Source organism: Micropterus dolomieu, linkage group LG17, assembly GCF_021292245.1.
Source record: "Micropterus dolomieu isolate WLL.071019.BEF.003 ecotype Adirondacks linkage group LG17, ASM2129224v1, whole genome shotgun sequence".
Taxonomy (NCBI): Eukaryota; Metazoa; Chordata; class Actinopteri; order Centrarchiformes; family Centrarchidae; genus Micropterus; species Micropterus dolomieu.
The window spans coordinates 16,146,181-16,162,806 of record NC_060166.1 but is presented as its reverse complement, the minus strand read 5'-3'; the positions used below and the strand labels follow the sequence as shown (position 1 = coordinate 16,162,806).

Here is a 16,626-nt window from a genome sequence, read left to right as displayed (position 1 = left end):
ACCCTGTACATTGTAATGCTGTCTAGCCCAGCAGTCCTGTAGTAAATCTTAGTTTTCAGAAACTGAGATCATTTTTATATGGTGTTACTGGTATTTCGGAAAAGTGTTGATTGAATTCTCATTTTTAAGGCTGCAGTTTGTGGCGAGCTTGCATAGTACTGCAGTAACCGTTCTTGTTTTTTTTGCTCCTCTTTTTTAATTAGGTGGACACAACATCTGAAATGTCTGACCCAGTATGCAAAGTGAACAACTGAGTCAACAGTGAAACAATTTAAGTATTATCCAAACTGTTAAAGTTAGACTGCATCATACAGGTGTTGCTGTTTTACTGGTCACTCAGTTCAAACCATAGTTTCCATAAAACAACAACCATTTTACCAGCCAAAATGAAGGTTAAGAGGCTAGACTGTTTTAAAGCTGCTAATATTGTGTAACATCCTCATGTTGGCATAAAGAAATGTTAACAAATAAACAAATAGTTTTATTTACTTTTTAAAAAATGGAGCGGTGGTACCCAAGGTGAAGACAAGATAGATCTACACGATTAAGTGTCCTATATGTTAGGAAAGATTAAACAAAAACAATGTTGTTTTTAACCCAGCCATGTCTTTTTGCTGGTTTTTGTGAGATACTGGATAGTTTTACCTCTTCAGGCCTATAAAACTTTGAGAAGGTAAAAATAACTCATATATATACAAATAACTCAGCTTCTGCTCATAGCTCATAAAAATATAAAACCTTCTACAAGGGGGCACAAGTTAACTTTGTTTTAAAGCTTCACGAGCCAAAAAGGTTAGGAACGACATAGAGGCATAGGCATAGAGACAGAACATGACCTGTAGTCCATATGGGTGATTTAGCAAGTGTAAAGACACTGATCAAAACTCAAGGGAAAAAAACATTTATTAACAGTGTTGAATTGACTGAAATAAGTGGCAGGCTTAGATTTATTATTGGAGGAGGTTTGCTCGTCTATTTCCTGTTAACAGGTTGTATTAAATCAGTCAAGTAATTGTTGTGTTTTGAATAGGGAAGTGTTTTTGTACTGAGGGGATATCACTTTGATGCAATTGATCACTTTCCAGTAATTCCTCACACACATTTTCAGATTTCAAAGTTTGAATCATCTCTCCTTTGATATATATACACACACACACACACACACGCACACTCACGCTAACACACTCTTGTTGTCACAAATAATGAATGTGCTTTGGGAAAGAAAGCACACATTTATGCACACACCAGTATCTCCATGGAGCTTGTTAGAGAGAGGGTTGGTGGCTGTGCGCCAGACTGCAGCTCCAGAGAAAGCAGAGAGATCAGTGGGCTGATGGACAATCAGGGGAAACTAAGCAAACAAGCAAATGAGGAAAGAAAGAAAAAAATAAATTACAGGTTAGTGAGCACGGAAAAGGATCTGGCTTGCTGCTGGAGCAATGCAGTGTATTCTTTTCTGTTTTTGTAAACTATGAATCATTCAATGTTTAAGTGAAGTTTTTTGAACAGATATCTCTTGCACACAAACACATGTGCTACTGCCAGAGGAGAATGGCTCCCAGTGTTGTTGGAATTATGATAAGGAGTGATGGAAACGAATGGGCCAAGTTGTGTCTTTCACAGAGGATGTGTTTGTGTGTGTGTGTCTGTTTGTTCACATGAACCAGAAAGAACTGATTTCTTTCTCCAGATCCGCATCTGTCCTTTGGAAAAATATCTGTTACTCTGCCATAATTTCTTGGAGAACATGGGACGTTATAATTAAATACAACACTTCAATTTTTCTTTGTTTTTTACTTCCTGTTATTGTCCTCTTTTTCAGGGTTTTACACAATTTGGTTATGAGTTAAACCACTGATGTATTTAGGACATTAAATCAGGGCCAAGTGCTTTTTCCACACAATTAAACACAATCTGTAATATTTGATGTTGAAGGAGGGCTTCATATGAGCTGGCAAATAGTGTTACTGTAAAATGTCTCACTTACAAACAGTAAATGATGCATGTTCTGCTTATACTGTAATGATTGAAAATATTGTAGCGAGTCCTTAAAAAGTAAAATCATCTTGACAATAAGTAGTTTTAGCATCCCCACATATTTAGCATCCTACAGTGAGTGCTTGTGAAACATGCCCAGACTGTGCTGTAACTGCATTCTTCTCTCCTCGTTACAAGGTGTACTTAAGCTCTGTTGGCTCTGTCTGGCTTTCTGTCCCTCTATCAATCAGTCGTCTCTCAGTCAGAGGAGTAGAGGGAGGTCCTTAGTCCTTATTTTTTCAGTTTTCAGTCCAAGTACTGTGAGTTTTTACAAGTTCAGCGACTTCATTTTTAAAGAAAATCCTGTTTTTGTCTAGAGAGGTCTTGTTGGCTTTGGTTCTGCCTTAAAACACAGTAAGAGAGCTGTTATTTAATCATGTCACCTTATGGCTATAACCTTGCTTTAAATAGTGATAAAGTACCTGTTGCATTTAAAGGGCTTTATTGTTTATGATTTTGCACATTACAAGAATCTATATACAAAAGAGAGGTATGAACCCTCCATTGAGAATACAAGTTGGTTGTATATATTCTGGATACAGTTGAGACAAAAAGCAGGCTGAGAATGATGAAATGTGTGTGTGTAAGTGTGTTGTTACAACGGCAGACAGAAAAAGTAATGTCTATTGGGAAAAGAAGTTTACATTTTTCTAAGTTTGCTGAGAGCCAACTGCATGTGTTTGTATTTATTATTGTTTGGCGTGATTTAGAAACAAAAGAAGTTACACCAACCCCCCCAAACAGCTTGGAAGTGTAAAACTAATGTGTGTTGAATTAGATACAATCACCAAAACACATTTAGTGAAACAGTACTTTCAAGCCATCCTATAACACAACACTGGTCCCATTTTCAGTATGATTTTCAGTACACTCAGAAACCCTGAATCTGCAAGAATGAAGGCTTGCCACGTTCAACTAAACCTCTCTAAGATTGAACACTTGGTCAGCCCAGCCAAGCAATCTATCCATCATAACATCAAATAAAAAATTGGCTCCTCAACCATCACTCCTACCAGGTTGGTGAGAAATTGTCCTTCTCACACCATGTCTCTTAGCCATGCCGCTTTGCTATATACAACATAAGAAAAATCAGGCCCCACTTACTCAGTACGCCATGCAGCTTCTGGTACAGGCTATGGTTATCTCTCACTTCAACTATTGTGATGCCCTCCTTGTGCGGTGAAACCACTACACATGGTTTAGAACACAGCGCCATGTGTGATCAGCCCAAAAGGACTCATATCACTCCATTACTCAGCGACCTCTCCTGGCTCACCGTGGCCTCCCAAATCAAATTTAAGTCACTAATACTACCATACAGAGTGACTACTGGTTCTGCACCCATCTACTGAAACTCCGTAATACACGCTTATGTTCCCTTTTGCTCTTCCAACGAATGCCGTCTGGCTCTTCCCTCCCTACATCTGTGACACCACGATGGTGGAACGAGCTACCACATGCTATCAGAGCAGGGGCGTCCCTCTCTAACTTCAAGAAGCTCTTGAAAACTCATCTCTTCTGAGAACACTTCCTCTAATGCCTAACCTCTAACATGCACTTCCTGTGCTTTTCTTTTTCTTACAATTCTCTTGTATTGATTGCACTATTCAGTTTACTCTTACTTCTTCCCCTAGGTATTTACCGATATGATGACTTATTCGCCAATAGCTCGTACTACTAGTTATTGCTGCTCTTTTGCTAGAATATATTGTCACTTGTAGATCTCTTATTTTATTGATGCTTTTATGTTGTTCCTCAAATGTTAGTCACTTTGGATAAAAGCGTCTGCCAAATGAGTAAATGTAAACAACACATAACATTAGAAATAACCATTAAACTTTTGTAATGTTCACAATCTTATTCTTTCTCTATTTATTTTAATATTTCTCTGATTAGTTCAGAATGTTCAGCTTGGATCACAGCCCCAGATATTATCATTTTAACATCCTCCTCTCTCTCTTTCCAGACTCATGCTCACAGCTCGTTGGTCTACCTGGTGTCTCTTCTGGGCAGCATGGAGCACAGCTTTCACCACACACTGCTGCTGGAGATCAGAGCTCTGACCGACCGTTACCCGTCCTTACTGGGAGGCTGCGGTAAAGACATATACAGAATGAGCAACTCCTTCGCTGCTATAGCCAGACTGCTGGGGAGAAGACTGGAGGAGAACATGGCCACACACTGCAGGTCAGGAGAGATACCTGTACAGGAAACTGACGGGCTGCATCTTCAGCCATTTTGCCCCAAATGCAACATACACATGAGACCGGTATTCATTTTGTCATCAAATTCCTGTCAATAAAGCGACTAAGCGGCATTCCCAAAATGTTGAAGTGTTCTGTGAATTTAAGAATACAGAATTGAACAACAAACTAACTAATCAGTCCTTCTAGGATTAAAGTGGTTGATTTTGTGGCAGCTTTTCTAAAAACATTGTGATGAAAGTTGCGGTGTTTTGGGGCGTTTTTTTGTTATGAAATTGTGAGAATAAGTAAAAGCTGCAATGGTAGATGTGATATTTTTAACTTTAGAGTTAAATCATTAAACAGTCCCTCCAGGATTTTGCGGACCTTACCTGAACCCTAACCATGCAGCCTGTGTCACAGTGATTTGTCTCGTCTGATGTCCTCCATGCATTTCTGCTATTCTCCACGTATGTTTTGCAGTGGCAAAGTGTTTGTCAATAGACAGTTTCCTTTTTGTGTTCGACCACAATACAGCACGTTTTGCAAAGCAGTTGACCAACGCTTTGGTAAAGAAGATCTGGATACTGTTTGTACGGCCCTTTGCTGTTATGTTTTGTAGGTAGATGTGAGACTTTGGTATCACACATGTCTGCTTTTTGCGGGAAACGGTGTTGATAGGTCAAATTTGTGGAAAAGTTGCAGTGATTGGTCAAAATTGTAAGTCGCGCTGAATTCACAGGGATTTGTTGAATATTTGTTAATAGTTGTGACATCCTTGAGGAAAGAACTATAAGTAGCTCCAGAAACCCCCTATTCATTATCAATGTAGGCAAATGTTTTTGCTCATATTTTTATTGGTGCTTGGATGAGCTGTGATGCTCCTTCAAGTAATACAGATGTGTTTTTGCTCAATCCGCTATAAAATATAAAAAGAAAACCTATTTTCTTAAACAGCTTCTTATTAATTTGTGACTTTGCCTGTGGTCTTTTCACTGGTTTTAAGTTGGAAAAAGGTGATGACTTCACCATACAGGATTGAACAATATTGGATTGTATAACAGACCTAAGGATGTTATACAGAAATACTCAGAATTTTAAAGATTTTATGGGCTTTAGGTTTGTTGATAAATGACCGTCAATAAAGTACTAGATTGAGTAGCAAGAATTGATAATGAAATCTTTTTATTTCTGATTCAACAGCTTTTATACTGGTTTATAAGGCAAGAGAATGGATATATTGAGCTCACACATTCAACAGATTTTTTGGTACTAAAACCTCAATAAACTGGGTTTGTTTTTTTAGGTGTAACAACATACTATTTTTATTCATTTTTATATCCAGTCCTGTTCCCCATTGACTTCTTATAATTGCTTTATTTACATTAAATGGGAGTCGTGAAAAATGCTTCAAAATGCAGAATGCTGCATGTGAGGATAGGATGTGCATGTATGAGTGTTAAAGTGCATAAATTGACTGGTATTCATCTGGCTGCAGTGTGGGAATGGCACGCACAGCTTCCTCCGAAAAAAAGAACATTGTGTGCAGGATTGGAGGCTTCCAAAGGCTTTGCTTGGGGTCTTCTGGTAGGGGAACGAGGGATTTAGAGAGGCAGGGTGGTTTATTAGTGAAAGAGCAGGGGGTGAAGACAGAAAAAAAACAACAACGGGCCATTTGGAAGTCCTCTTTCAGCAAACAAGTGGGCTGTTTAATGAAGTTATAAAGGCCGCTTGGGGAAAAAGAAATTAGGAAAGAAAGAAAGAGAGATGGAGTGAAGAAGGGAATAATTAGTTTGATTAGAGAGCAAAAGAGAGCAGACAGGCACCATAGTGGGGCACAAAGAAGAACAAAGCCAAAGAAAGAGGGGAGAAGGTGAGATGTAGCCAGCAAAAGAGAGAGAGAAGGGGACACATGTGGTGAGAGACACAGAAATAGAGCCGGTCATCATGAGAAAGCGAGAATTACAGGAAAGCTTGCCAGAAGGGGGAGGGGTGGAGGGAGAGAGGTTACTGAAATCTATCCAAATGTGTCTGTCCAGCTTCATCTCACGTGCCCACCACCTGCAATACAACACGTTGCCCTGTGTCTGTGTGTGTTTTACAGAGTGGACGAGACGTGCCCTCCGTCTCCCTGTGCATCTCTTCCTGGTGAAGTAGGAGGTGGAGGAGGGGGGTCAGAGCAGCGGCTGCAGGTGAAGATCCAGGCCTTCGAGGAGAAAATGGGGGAGGAGGGGGGAGAGGAGGAGGTGGAGGAAGACTCTCCTGCCCCCCAGCGTCGCTACAGCCTGAGCCAAGCTGTCAGGGAGGAGAGGCGAGAGATGAGATTCAACAGGTCAGTTAGTGTGTAAGGTTGCATGGCTCTGCTGCGTATTTGCTCAGTTCTGACTGGATATAAAAAGAATGTCTTTTTATGAAGAATAGACTGTTATCACTGTCACTGTGCGGCCTGGTGGATTTTATTGATTTGCAGTCAAATGGAACCAAGAAGACATTGCAAACATAGCGAACTGTTAAAAAAAGCTCATATGCTGAGAATACACAACTTACACACAACAAGCCCAACCCTGATATATTTACATTGTTGTTGTAGTTGAGATACATGTTGAGATAATAATGCGGTTTTTGTTGTGTTTGCTCTGTAGCCCAACACATTAGATTTTAAATGAAATATTTACAAAGAGTCTGCTTTCAGCTTTGATTTGAATGTTACACCCATATCAGATGAATGGTGTATGAAATGTTTTTATACATAGTTTCCCATTTTTGAGGGGGAAAAAAAATGATAAACTTCAAAGCCATATGTTATAGTTTCTTTTATACAAACCCTTAGCAGGGAATGACTCATAGACGGATAGACGGGGGGGTGACTGACACTTCGACCTTTCCCACCCACTTCGTGACGCAATTGGTCTTTTCTCATTCTTGACACATGAACATGTGAACAACTGTTGCCGGGCTATGAATGTCTTCCAGGAGAGTCTGACAATGTGCAGAAAATGTACATCTCACCCTCTCTATGGTGGCCGGCTCTTTACCCCGCCTTTGAGTATGGCTGTTTGGAATAACTGTAAACACTTTTGATTTTGGATGTGGTCGGAGCATACCCGGGTCCTTATTGTTATTGAGGTCAAGTGACTGGTCATGAAAAACTCCTTTGGTAGGCTTGTCTGTGTGTTTAGGATCACTGTCATGCTTCATTGTCCTAAAATATGGAGACTGTGTACTAAAAGGTCAATGAGTCCTTCTGTAGGACTTCTACACATCCTTGAAGGTTATGTTTGGAGTTTGGAATTGGAGTGCAGAATCCTTTTAACATAATTAATAGCTTACCTAAAGTTGGTTTTAAAAACAGCAGTTTTCTTACAACAGAAAAGATATTCAACCAAAGGCTGACACAAAAGATTAGTATCTTTATTAAAATCATGCTTGTGTCCACAATACTCCTGCCATGCACTGAAAGTCTGACATTTTGCTGTTTTATGTTCTCATTCAATGTCAACAATGTCAAAAGCAGGATGCACACAGTTTTAATTGTTAAAATCTAAAATTTTGCAGCACTTTGACTGTTTTTATTTCATGGTCTGTCTTAGGTCAAAGAGCCTGGCCCTCCACGCTGTGCGCTCGCGCTCCATCAACTCAGACACCGGGGAGGACGGTGAGGGGTTGGAGCAAAGCCCAGACAACATCTTCTCCAACACACTGATGAATTCGCACTCAGTAAACCAGGAAGCACCGCCTGCTGACAGAAAAGTGACGGGTGACGGCTCGATGCCCGTCGCTGCTTCCCTGGACAGAGGGGTCAAAGAGGCTGAGAAAGGTCAACGCAGAGAGAAGGATGGAGAGGAGCAGGATGGCGAAGCTGACAGACTCTTCATCCATTTAAGAGACAATATGGAGATGATCAGAGAGTTCTGTAAAGACATGGCGCAGCAGATCCCCACACCAGAGCAGTGTGTGATCGAAGGTAATGCGGACACGACGAAACGGCTTTGTCAGTGCATGTTTTCTTTGAGATCAGCACTAGAAATAATTTCATGACAGTGTTATTAGTTTATGCAGTAGAAGGATAATAAAAGGGTTCACAGAGAGAGGAAAAGGGAGGGTTTGTGTAACCTGCTGAACCTGAGTGAGATTACAGTCAGACATGGTGCCTGGAGTTGATTAATGATGTGGTATGAACATACCTCCTCTTCCCCCTCTCTCCTTCCCACTTTCCCTCTTCATCTCAAATACACACACACACATACAGATGCAGATTTGCACAGTAGTCAGTAGCAGGTTGGTTAGTGTCTCTTGAGCCCCAATCAGACAGGGATTTTTTTCTCCAGTGGGAATACTTTCACCTTAATATTGCACATGCTGATCAGTGATTTAAATCCTGTCCAGAGGGCAGAATGTGATTATTCTCCTTCTACCACCATATTACTTACAGTCATGAATGCATATCATTGTGCTCTTATAATTTTTATCTTGTCTGGAAAGACACATTATATTGGAAATTGTATTTCTCACCTTTTGTGTGATAAGAGCTGTTTCCAGTTTCCATCTTTGTCATGAACTTGTACAGTTAGGCAGTGGCCGCAATTCTATCTAGAACAACAGCAGTTTAGTTACTGAGGACCACAATATTTTTTACCCATTGACCTCATCCATGGATTTACACTATATACAACCTACCATGCAAAGAACATTTTGCATTTTGGTTGAAATCTAATCTTTGCAATTCAGATTCCACATTGTATCATCTTCTGTTGTTGTTTCCATCAACATGAAAAATGTTTGATAGACTTTTGTCTAATAGCAGCAAACCAGCCTTAAAGGAAAAGGGGCTCGTGATATTCTGTATTTTCAACAAAAACAAACAAGAAAACTTTCTGATTTCCTTGCCCCATTTTTCAGTCGGTAACCGTTTTGTTCCCACTGAAGAATATAATATTACTGCCAGTTTAAAAAATGATTTCCTTGGGCACAGTTGGGCACTGGGGATTTTAGCAAACATTACTCAAACAGATGTACTGTAAACCTTCAGCTTCAGATTTAATGCTTTAGTGACAATTTCCATCAGCAGGATGGCGGTAATAAAGTCACCCAGTACAAATGTGTGGCTCAGTGATGGGTTTTGACAAAAATGGAGGTCTATGGCACAGAGGAAAAAGCTACATCATCTTTGGCTACACAGGAAATACATCTTAGTCTGATCAATTTATTGTTGGTTTTGGTCTTTTCATGGGATTTATTTGACAAAAAGGAAGTAGGGATTATTCCTAGGCCTGTCCTTTTATTCAGCTGCAGACTCCTGTGAACTTTTACTTGCCCTTAATCTGGAGTGAAGTAATGGACTGTAATGTTAAAAACTATGAGCCAAATTATATGGGGTACAAGTCTAAATGTCATGAAGCTAATTTGTTAATGGACAAATGTATTGAGGTATAAAGGCAGAGAATTGTTTTGATGTGGGCAGGGTCATTATATTCAGTTACATCTATATAACACAGTGAGGTTTAAGTAGAAACAGATGATGAATGTTATGCATACATATGTAGTATGCATGAAGTACATGTAGCTTATATATGGATGCAGTTTTGTGTGTGTGCATGCTTTTGTAATGTAGTTCTAGCAGTGCATGCTGACTAGAAACTTTTTTGGGTCATGGAGTTCAAAATGTGAAAAAAAAACAATGAAATGAGAAACCTCGTATGTCTCCAAACTAATCTAATCCATTTTCTAAAACGCTGTAATCCACTTTCACATTTCCCCGCTCATTCTTCTCATATTCATGGATTTGATTGTTTTATTTTCATTCATGTCGTATGATTTCTGCTTATTTTTTCATATTTCAATCCAATCTGCATCACTTGAATTAAGACTTAATTGCCATCTTTTAGCTGTCATCCCCCTTTATCTAATGAGTCACACTTGTTTTTACTTCACCCCACCCTGTTCCAAAATGATAAATCTTTGCTTGATGTGATATAATGCTACCAACAGAAACATAATATTCTGAAATGCATTTGAAAATAAATATGAATTGCATGGAGACAGATACACATATTTTACAAGATAGACATAAAACATGTTGAGCCTTGCCCGCCTGCAGACATTCATATGAACACATTAAACACATCAGTTCACACTTACTTTCATACATGTGCATTTGGACAGTGCAATACTGTATTTCTTTGTCTGAGCCATCTGCAGCAGTGAACCCCACCTATGGGGACACGGCTTCATTCTTTTAAGCACACACACACATACACACACACATCACCAGACTCAAACACGATACGAGACGTGATGATATTTTGATTGACAGGAGGGGATGTTATTGCTCCGCCCTTGGGCTTAATGTCATTTTAAGTAGGAGGCAGCCAGGAGTCACACAAACACAGACGCACAAACACACACACGTATGCACACAATTAAAACAGGAAACAAGACAAAAAATAACAAACTCCTCCTTTGGACTCTGGTTAATTGATTCAATTTAAAAATGAATCTAAATATACAGTTGTTAAACATGCACACACACATAGATACACACGTCTTCCTAACACCATAATTGATGCCTTGCATTTGCTCTATTAGTATTAAGTCTCTTAATGAGAATCAACTCCCAAGGCACTTAGGAGATGATGTCACAGGTGGTCTCAGCTGGATGATGTCATCGTGCTGCTGGCTGACCTAAACATCTGCTGCAGTCCCTCTGTCTCGAGGGGATGAGGATTACGCAGAAGAACGCACACGCACACACACACACATTTCTCTTTCATAGTTTCTTATTTTTACACACATATGAACTGATATAACCTAAGCTTTGTACAGTGTGTTGCATCTTCCATGTTTACTCGCGGTATGGAACCAGAAGCGTTGTCTGACACACAAGGTTTTGCAGAGTAATTAATTAAGAGTGAAGAGAGTTGAGTTTGATCATAAATAGATAGTTTCACTTTGTCATTAATATTTTTAGCAGATATCCGCATTAGAGTTTTTACAATTGTCTAAGTAGAAAATGAGTGTCAGGTTAAGGGGAATAGTTTGATTCCTTAAACCATTTTGGGAAATGCACTTATTCACTTTCTGGCATCGTTACCACTCTCATGTCTTTAAATATAAGCTACAGCCAGCAGCAAGTTAGCTAAGCTTTGCAAAAAGAATGGAAACAGAGGCTCTTCACAAAAGTCACTGCCTACCAGCACATACAACAGTCTGCTGTTTTACGGGGGATTTTGTGCGATGCAATTAAAATCTTAAAATCAGTTGTACTCAGAACTCAGTCAACTGATTCAGCTGCTCCATACCCAACTAGGGTTGGATGTGCATACTATCCACCTTCTTCGCTTTGAGTGGAGAAGTGGATCAGTCATCTCATCTAACATCTAACCTCTCATAAAATTATTACCAAAAATGTATAATTATTGCAATAAAAGACAGAAGAAATCCTAAACATCTTTTACCAGTTAAAAATGATTTTACATGTTTACAATACAGCTAAAGATCCTTATTATTTTACGTTGCATGGCATGAAATAAAAATAAAATACTAAAATGAAGCACATCACAAAGAAACGTTCATTATTTTATTTTGATCACCATTCTGACGTACCAGATGATTTCCTTCACTGGATTTCTACTCTTTGGCTAAGATGTGGAAGTTCGTGGGAGGCAGCGGTGGGAAGAGAAGTCATTTTCTGATGGTTACAAGACACAGCGTCCTTGCAAGCTATGAATCACTCTGTAAATATGTTCCCAAGGTTACCCAAGTCCATATGTGCAAGAAACAGAGAGAAACACACAGAGAAAGAGAGCTAACTGTCTCTGGTTCATCTTGGGAATTTCAATTTAAGCTGTAGAACTTTTCAGCATCTGCTAAATGTGAACGATTGTGACATTTTTATCCATTTGCATTTGTGTGTCTGCGTTTGTGTGACAGATTCAAATCGAGGATGTGTGGCCAAGCTTTCGTTCTCCTGTCCTCTTAAGGGCCACTACTGTCTGTACGCCAAGTCCTGTTTCAACCTGACCAGCCGACAGCCTCATCTTTGGATACACATCATGCTGCTACATCTACAGGTGCAGAGAATACTCGAACATACTGCTGTAATGCATATAGCATGTCACTGTATCTAAAAGTATTTATGCACATCCAGAACAATCAAACTCATCGCGTTGAAGCATTAAAGTACTCCATAATATAAAGCATAGAGCAAAGACTAATAGTCTACAGCCTTGCTAGCAGCTCTGTGAGGTTGACTGTACTACTGATTTAAGCTAAATGCTAATGTTAGTGAGAAATTTGAGTCTGGACCAAAGTGTATTGTTTTGCTTTCTGAAGTTGTATTAGAGTGCAGAGCAGAAATAATGTAATGCCCTTTTGAAAACCTTGTCGTCTTTCCATTTAGCAGTAAAACCCAGTATAAGTATAAGCATCAAAGTAAATGTTTATTCTGAAATCCTCCTTGTCTTATTTTGTAGCTTTTTTTTCCAAACCCTTGCTTTTCCCCATACTTTTCCTCTGTCTCTATCCAAACCATATATCTGCTTTTGGTCTTTTTTTTCTCTTTTGTCCAGAGTAAGTCCAGTGTTCCTCTCTGCTCCAGGGACGAGTGTGTCCAAAGACTTGCTTCTCTTTGGGAGAAGACGCAGCTAAAAGGAGCTCACAGTTTCCCCATGGCTATGACACAGCACACCACCCCACACAGGAAGGTACTCAACAACAGTGGGTTTGTGTGTGTGTGTGTGTGTGTGTGTGTGTGTGTGTGTGTGTGGGTGGGTGTGGGTGCATGCTGCTTCCTCCTAAAAGCTGTCTGTCTCCAACAGAGGGGATGAACTCATCTGTAGTAATAAACTGGAACACCAAGATAGGAAAGAGTGAAAGTTCAACATCCACTTTGTTTAAATAAGGAATACACTAAATGGACATTTTTGTATACAAGGCCTCTGCAAAGATTGAGTTACAGAGAGAAAGCTACACTGAACAAGACAAAAAACAGTGTGTGTGTGTGTGTGTGTGTGTGTGTGTGTGTGTGTGTGTGTGTGTGTGTGTGTGTGTGTGTGTGGATATGTGCACCTATTTCAGTGTCTGTTTTTTTAAGAGCGTGGATGTGGGTGGTGTTCCTCGTGCTGCCCCTTCATAACGTGACAAGGTAAGTGGTCACTAGGAAACAATTAGACCCACAAAGAAAATACAGCTGTCATTTGACTTTCTCTAAACGTGTGTTGTGGCAGCAATGAGATGGACCAGCTATGGTTACCATATGGAGCCTGGACATACCCAGTTATTCACTCAAACACACACACACTCAAAAACACATATCAACTATACACATATGTGAGACACTCAACGGTTCAATCGTGGTCGTAAACTTCTGCTTTTACTGTCTTCATTGTATCCTTCCCCAGTAAAATCTCTGATCTACCTGCTCAGTCACCAGTAAAATGTGCTTTCTGCTGCTCAGCTGGCCCCAACTGGACCACTCTTACATTAAAGGAATAGTTTGAAATTTTAAAATCTATTTTGCTTGCTTGAGAGTCAGATGAGAATATCATTACTTTCATGTCTATAGGAAAAATAGCAGCCAGTTAGCTTAGCTTAGCATAAGAACTGGAAACCAAGACCTCAAAAGCTCAGTAATTAACATGTTATATCTTGCTTGTTTAAGCTGTAGTGTACAGAAATGTAAAAAGACCTGCCAAACAGTGTAGCTCATCTAGTAGTGGGTTTTTTTTAGCTCCAGTTAATTTTTAAGTATATATACATAATACATATGTTGTTTTTTCTGCCACTGTAGAGGAATAATTCTCATTCATGTATGTCAGTACTTATCAGGCTTGCTAACGCTACTCAGACGAAATAGACCCCGGAGTCTTGTATTGTAACATCAGTCCTCGTTTATTCGTTTGTTCCCCTTCATCAAGCTTTGTTAATCATGTAATGTAATGTATCACACCCATAAAGATTCAACATAACCACCCCAAAAAACAGACAGGCAGATAATGTCTATCTACCATTAGAAAAACAATTTGGTGTAAATTACTGATACTGTTAGCACAATGGTCAGTGTGAACACTTCAGGTTTCACAGTAAAGATCTGCCACTGCCTTCATATAAACATATTTCTTGTGAGACATGCAGGTAATGGCGAATATTTAGCAGTAGCTTTATACATGTTGACTTACTGCTAGCAATAGTACATAAAAGCTGTATTTAATGTGGATCAATGACATTTTGTGGATACCCGTCAACTTAATAGGCTCAGTTTTGGCACAGATGCCGATACAGCGGACCTGCAAAGTACACATGGTAGACTAACAGTATGATACACTTTTACTATCTCTTTTTGCTCTGAAATGGGCTCAGTCTCATTTTCCAGCAAACTCCAAAAAACTCAGAGAGAAGATGAGATTTAACAGGAGAGAGGAAGAAGGTCATGACCTCTCCCTCCATCCATATGCTCTGCATTTCCTGTTTGCTTTCTTACCCTCTCTGTTAGTCCTACATCTTCACTCCTGTCACTGTCAGCCAATCAGAAACATATGTAGTGAAAGAAGAGGAGAGAAAATATGCGAAGGGAGGAAAGCTATGACAGAAAAGGTTATTGGTTATTGGTGTACGGCCTCTCACAACTCCATTTAGTAGTTTTATGACTGCTGAATAATAGAAAGCTGGTGTGAGTGAAGATGAGAGAAGGAGGAAGGAGGTAAGAATGTCAACAATAAAAAGGGGGCAAGGAGGACAATGATGGATGTGAAATACTCAGGAGGAGGAAATGGTTGAGAAAGACAATAAAAAGCTAATGGGTTTGAAGCAAGTAAATTGTAAAAAAAAAAAAGAGAGAGAGATGCAGAGTCTGTCAGGGGTAATAGATAAAGGTTAGGGTTCTTTAAGGTTAAACTTTAACAAGCCCCACAAAATTGAAGAGCTGTACCATTGTTGTGTTATCACAATAAACATAAATCAGTACGAGGGAGGAAGGTGAAGTGGAGATTGAAGGATGAAAGGACATAATGGAAAAATGGGCAAGACTGGAAAACATACATGCAGGCAGTATGAGTGGTAAAACAGAAAAGGAGATAGAAGTGTCAAACTTTTAAGAGAAAGAGGTGACTGTGGATGTCACAAAAAAGTACCATGAAGGGGAGAAAGGAGGGAAGAAGTCTATATAGTGAGATGCAATTGAAAGGAATTGAAAAGGAAAATGAAGAGGAGGGATTAAAGATTACAAGAGTGAAAAGATTATCATACACAACATTAGAGAATGCTCTAATTCTCAGTTCCTTGAGAAGAGAATGTTAAGAATAAAAAAAACAGTTGGTTACGTGAGAGGAAAGGAGTATTAAGAGTAGTATTGAAAAAGCAAAAGAGAAAGAAAATTGCGATACATGGAGAGGCTGAACACAAAGACGTGAACATGCAGAATGAAAAAGACAGGAGGAGGGTGGGATTGTCTAAAGAGAGACGAAGAGAGTGAAACTGAATTGGAGGAGGACGTGGATATGGATAGGGGGGTTGTAATGTAGAGGAGGAGATTGAGAAGAGGTGGTATGAAATGTTTACAGAGTGGTGCTACAGGGCTTCCCCCACTGCGTTGAAATATGACACTATGGGGATCCCCAGTGCGTTACAAACTGATACCAACGGGTCTTGACCATGCAAGAACAAGTTGGTGCTCCAGACAAACACCATGAACCTGACGGTGCTCCATGATGAAAGATATTCAGGGATATTGAAGGTGTTTGTTGTCTTCCTTTGCCCACTGACTGTATGATCAATAATCAAACAACATTTCCACCACATGGCTTTTGTTTACTGAACTCAACAGTTGGAAATTTTAAATAATATATCATCCTTGCATTGGTTCGAATTCAGGAGCTGAACCTTTAGGTGTGAACCTGTTCTTACAGGATCTAGTTTACATGTTGTTGCCTCTATCTGTGCCTGTTTGAAATGGCTTATAATTCGGGTCCCTTGTTTTCTCTTCTCACACATTTATGCCCAGACAGACCTAAAGATAAATGCCTGGAGAGACAGAAATAGAGACTGCGCCTTGTTTATTGCCTTCATCCATCTCTCCTCCAATCCCCCTTTCCAACACTCCCACCCCCTCTTCTCATCAACTCACCTTTCTCCTGATTTACACTCCCCTCTGTACTCCTCTTTCTGCCCCACCTCCTTTCTTTTTCTGTCTCTGGTTAAGTGTATTCAGGAAACCCCCAAAAAGCTTCTGTGTCCTCTTCTCTTGTTTACTCTCTTCTCTCTCTCATTTGCTCCCCTCTTCTCTCCTCTCCTAAGCATTTAGCCCAATTGATCTTAGATGTGCAATGCTTAATCTTAAAATTGATTGTGCCATATCACATTTAATCAGTTACTGAGTGATTCTTTTAAATGTGAAAATAACACATTTTCTCAC

At 39.6% G+C, this 16,626-nt stretch overlaps 1 protein-coding gene across 4 annotated transcripts in view; it reads left to right on the top strand.

Annotated features, from left to right (window-relative positions):
- veph1 (ventricular zone expressed PH domain-containing 1) overlaps positions 1–16,626 on the top strand; it is a 77,318-nt gene that overhangs the window by 43,447 nt on the left and 17,245 nt on the right. For 3 of the 4 annotated variants that reach the window (XM_046074776.1, XM_046074777.1, XM_046074778.1), the window contains exons 7-11: positions 4,004–4,224; positions 6,325–6,552; positions 7,811–8,184; positions 12,150–12,289; positions 12,788–12,922. In XM_046074776.1, the coding sequence (XP_045930732.1) occupies positions 4,004–4,224; positions 6,325–6,552; positions 7,811–8,184; positions 12,150–12,289; positions 12,788–12,922 (1,098 nt within the window). Of the gene's footprint in view, positions 1–4,003; positions 4,307–6,324; positions 6,553–7,810; positions 8,185–12,149; positions 12,290–12,787; positions 12,923–16,626 lie in introns of those variants that run through there. The other variant, XM_046074779.1, reaches the window with a different exon arrangement.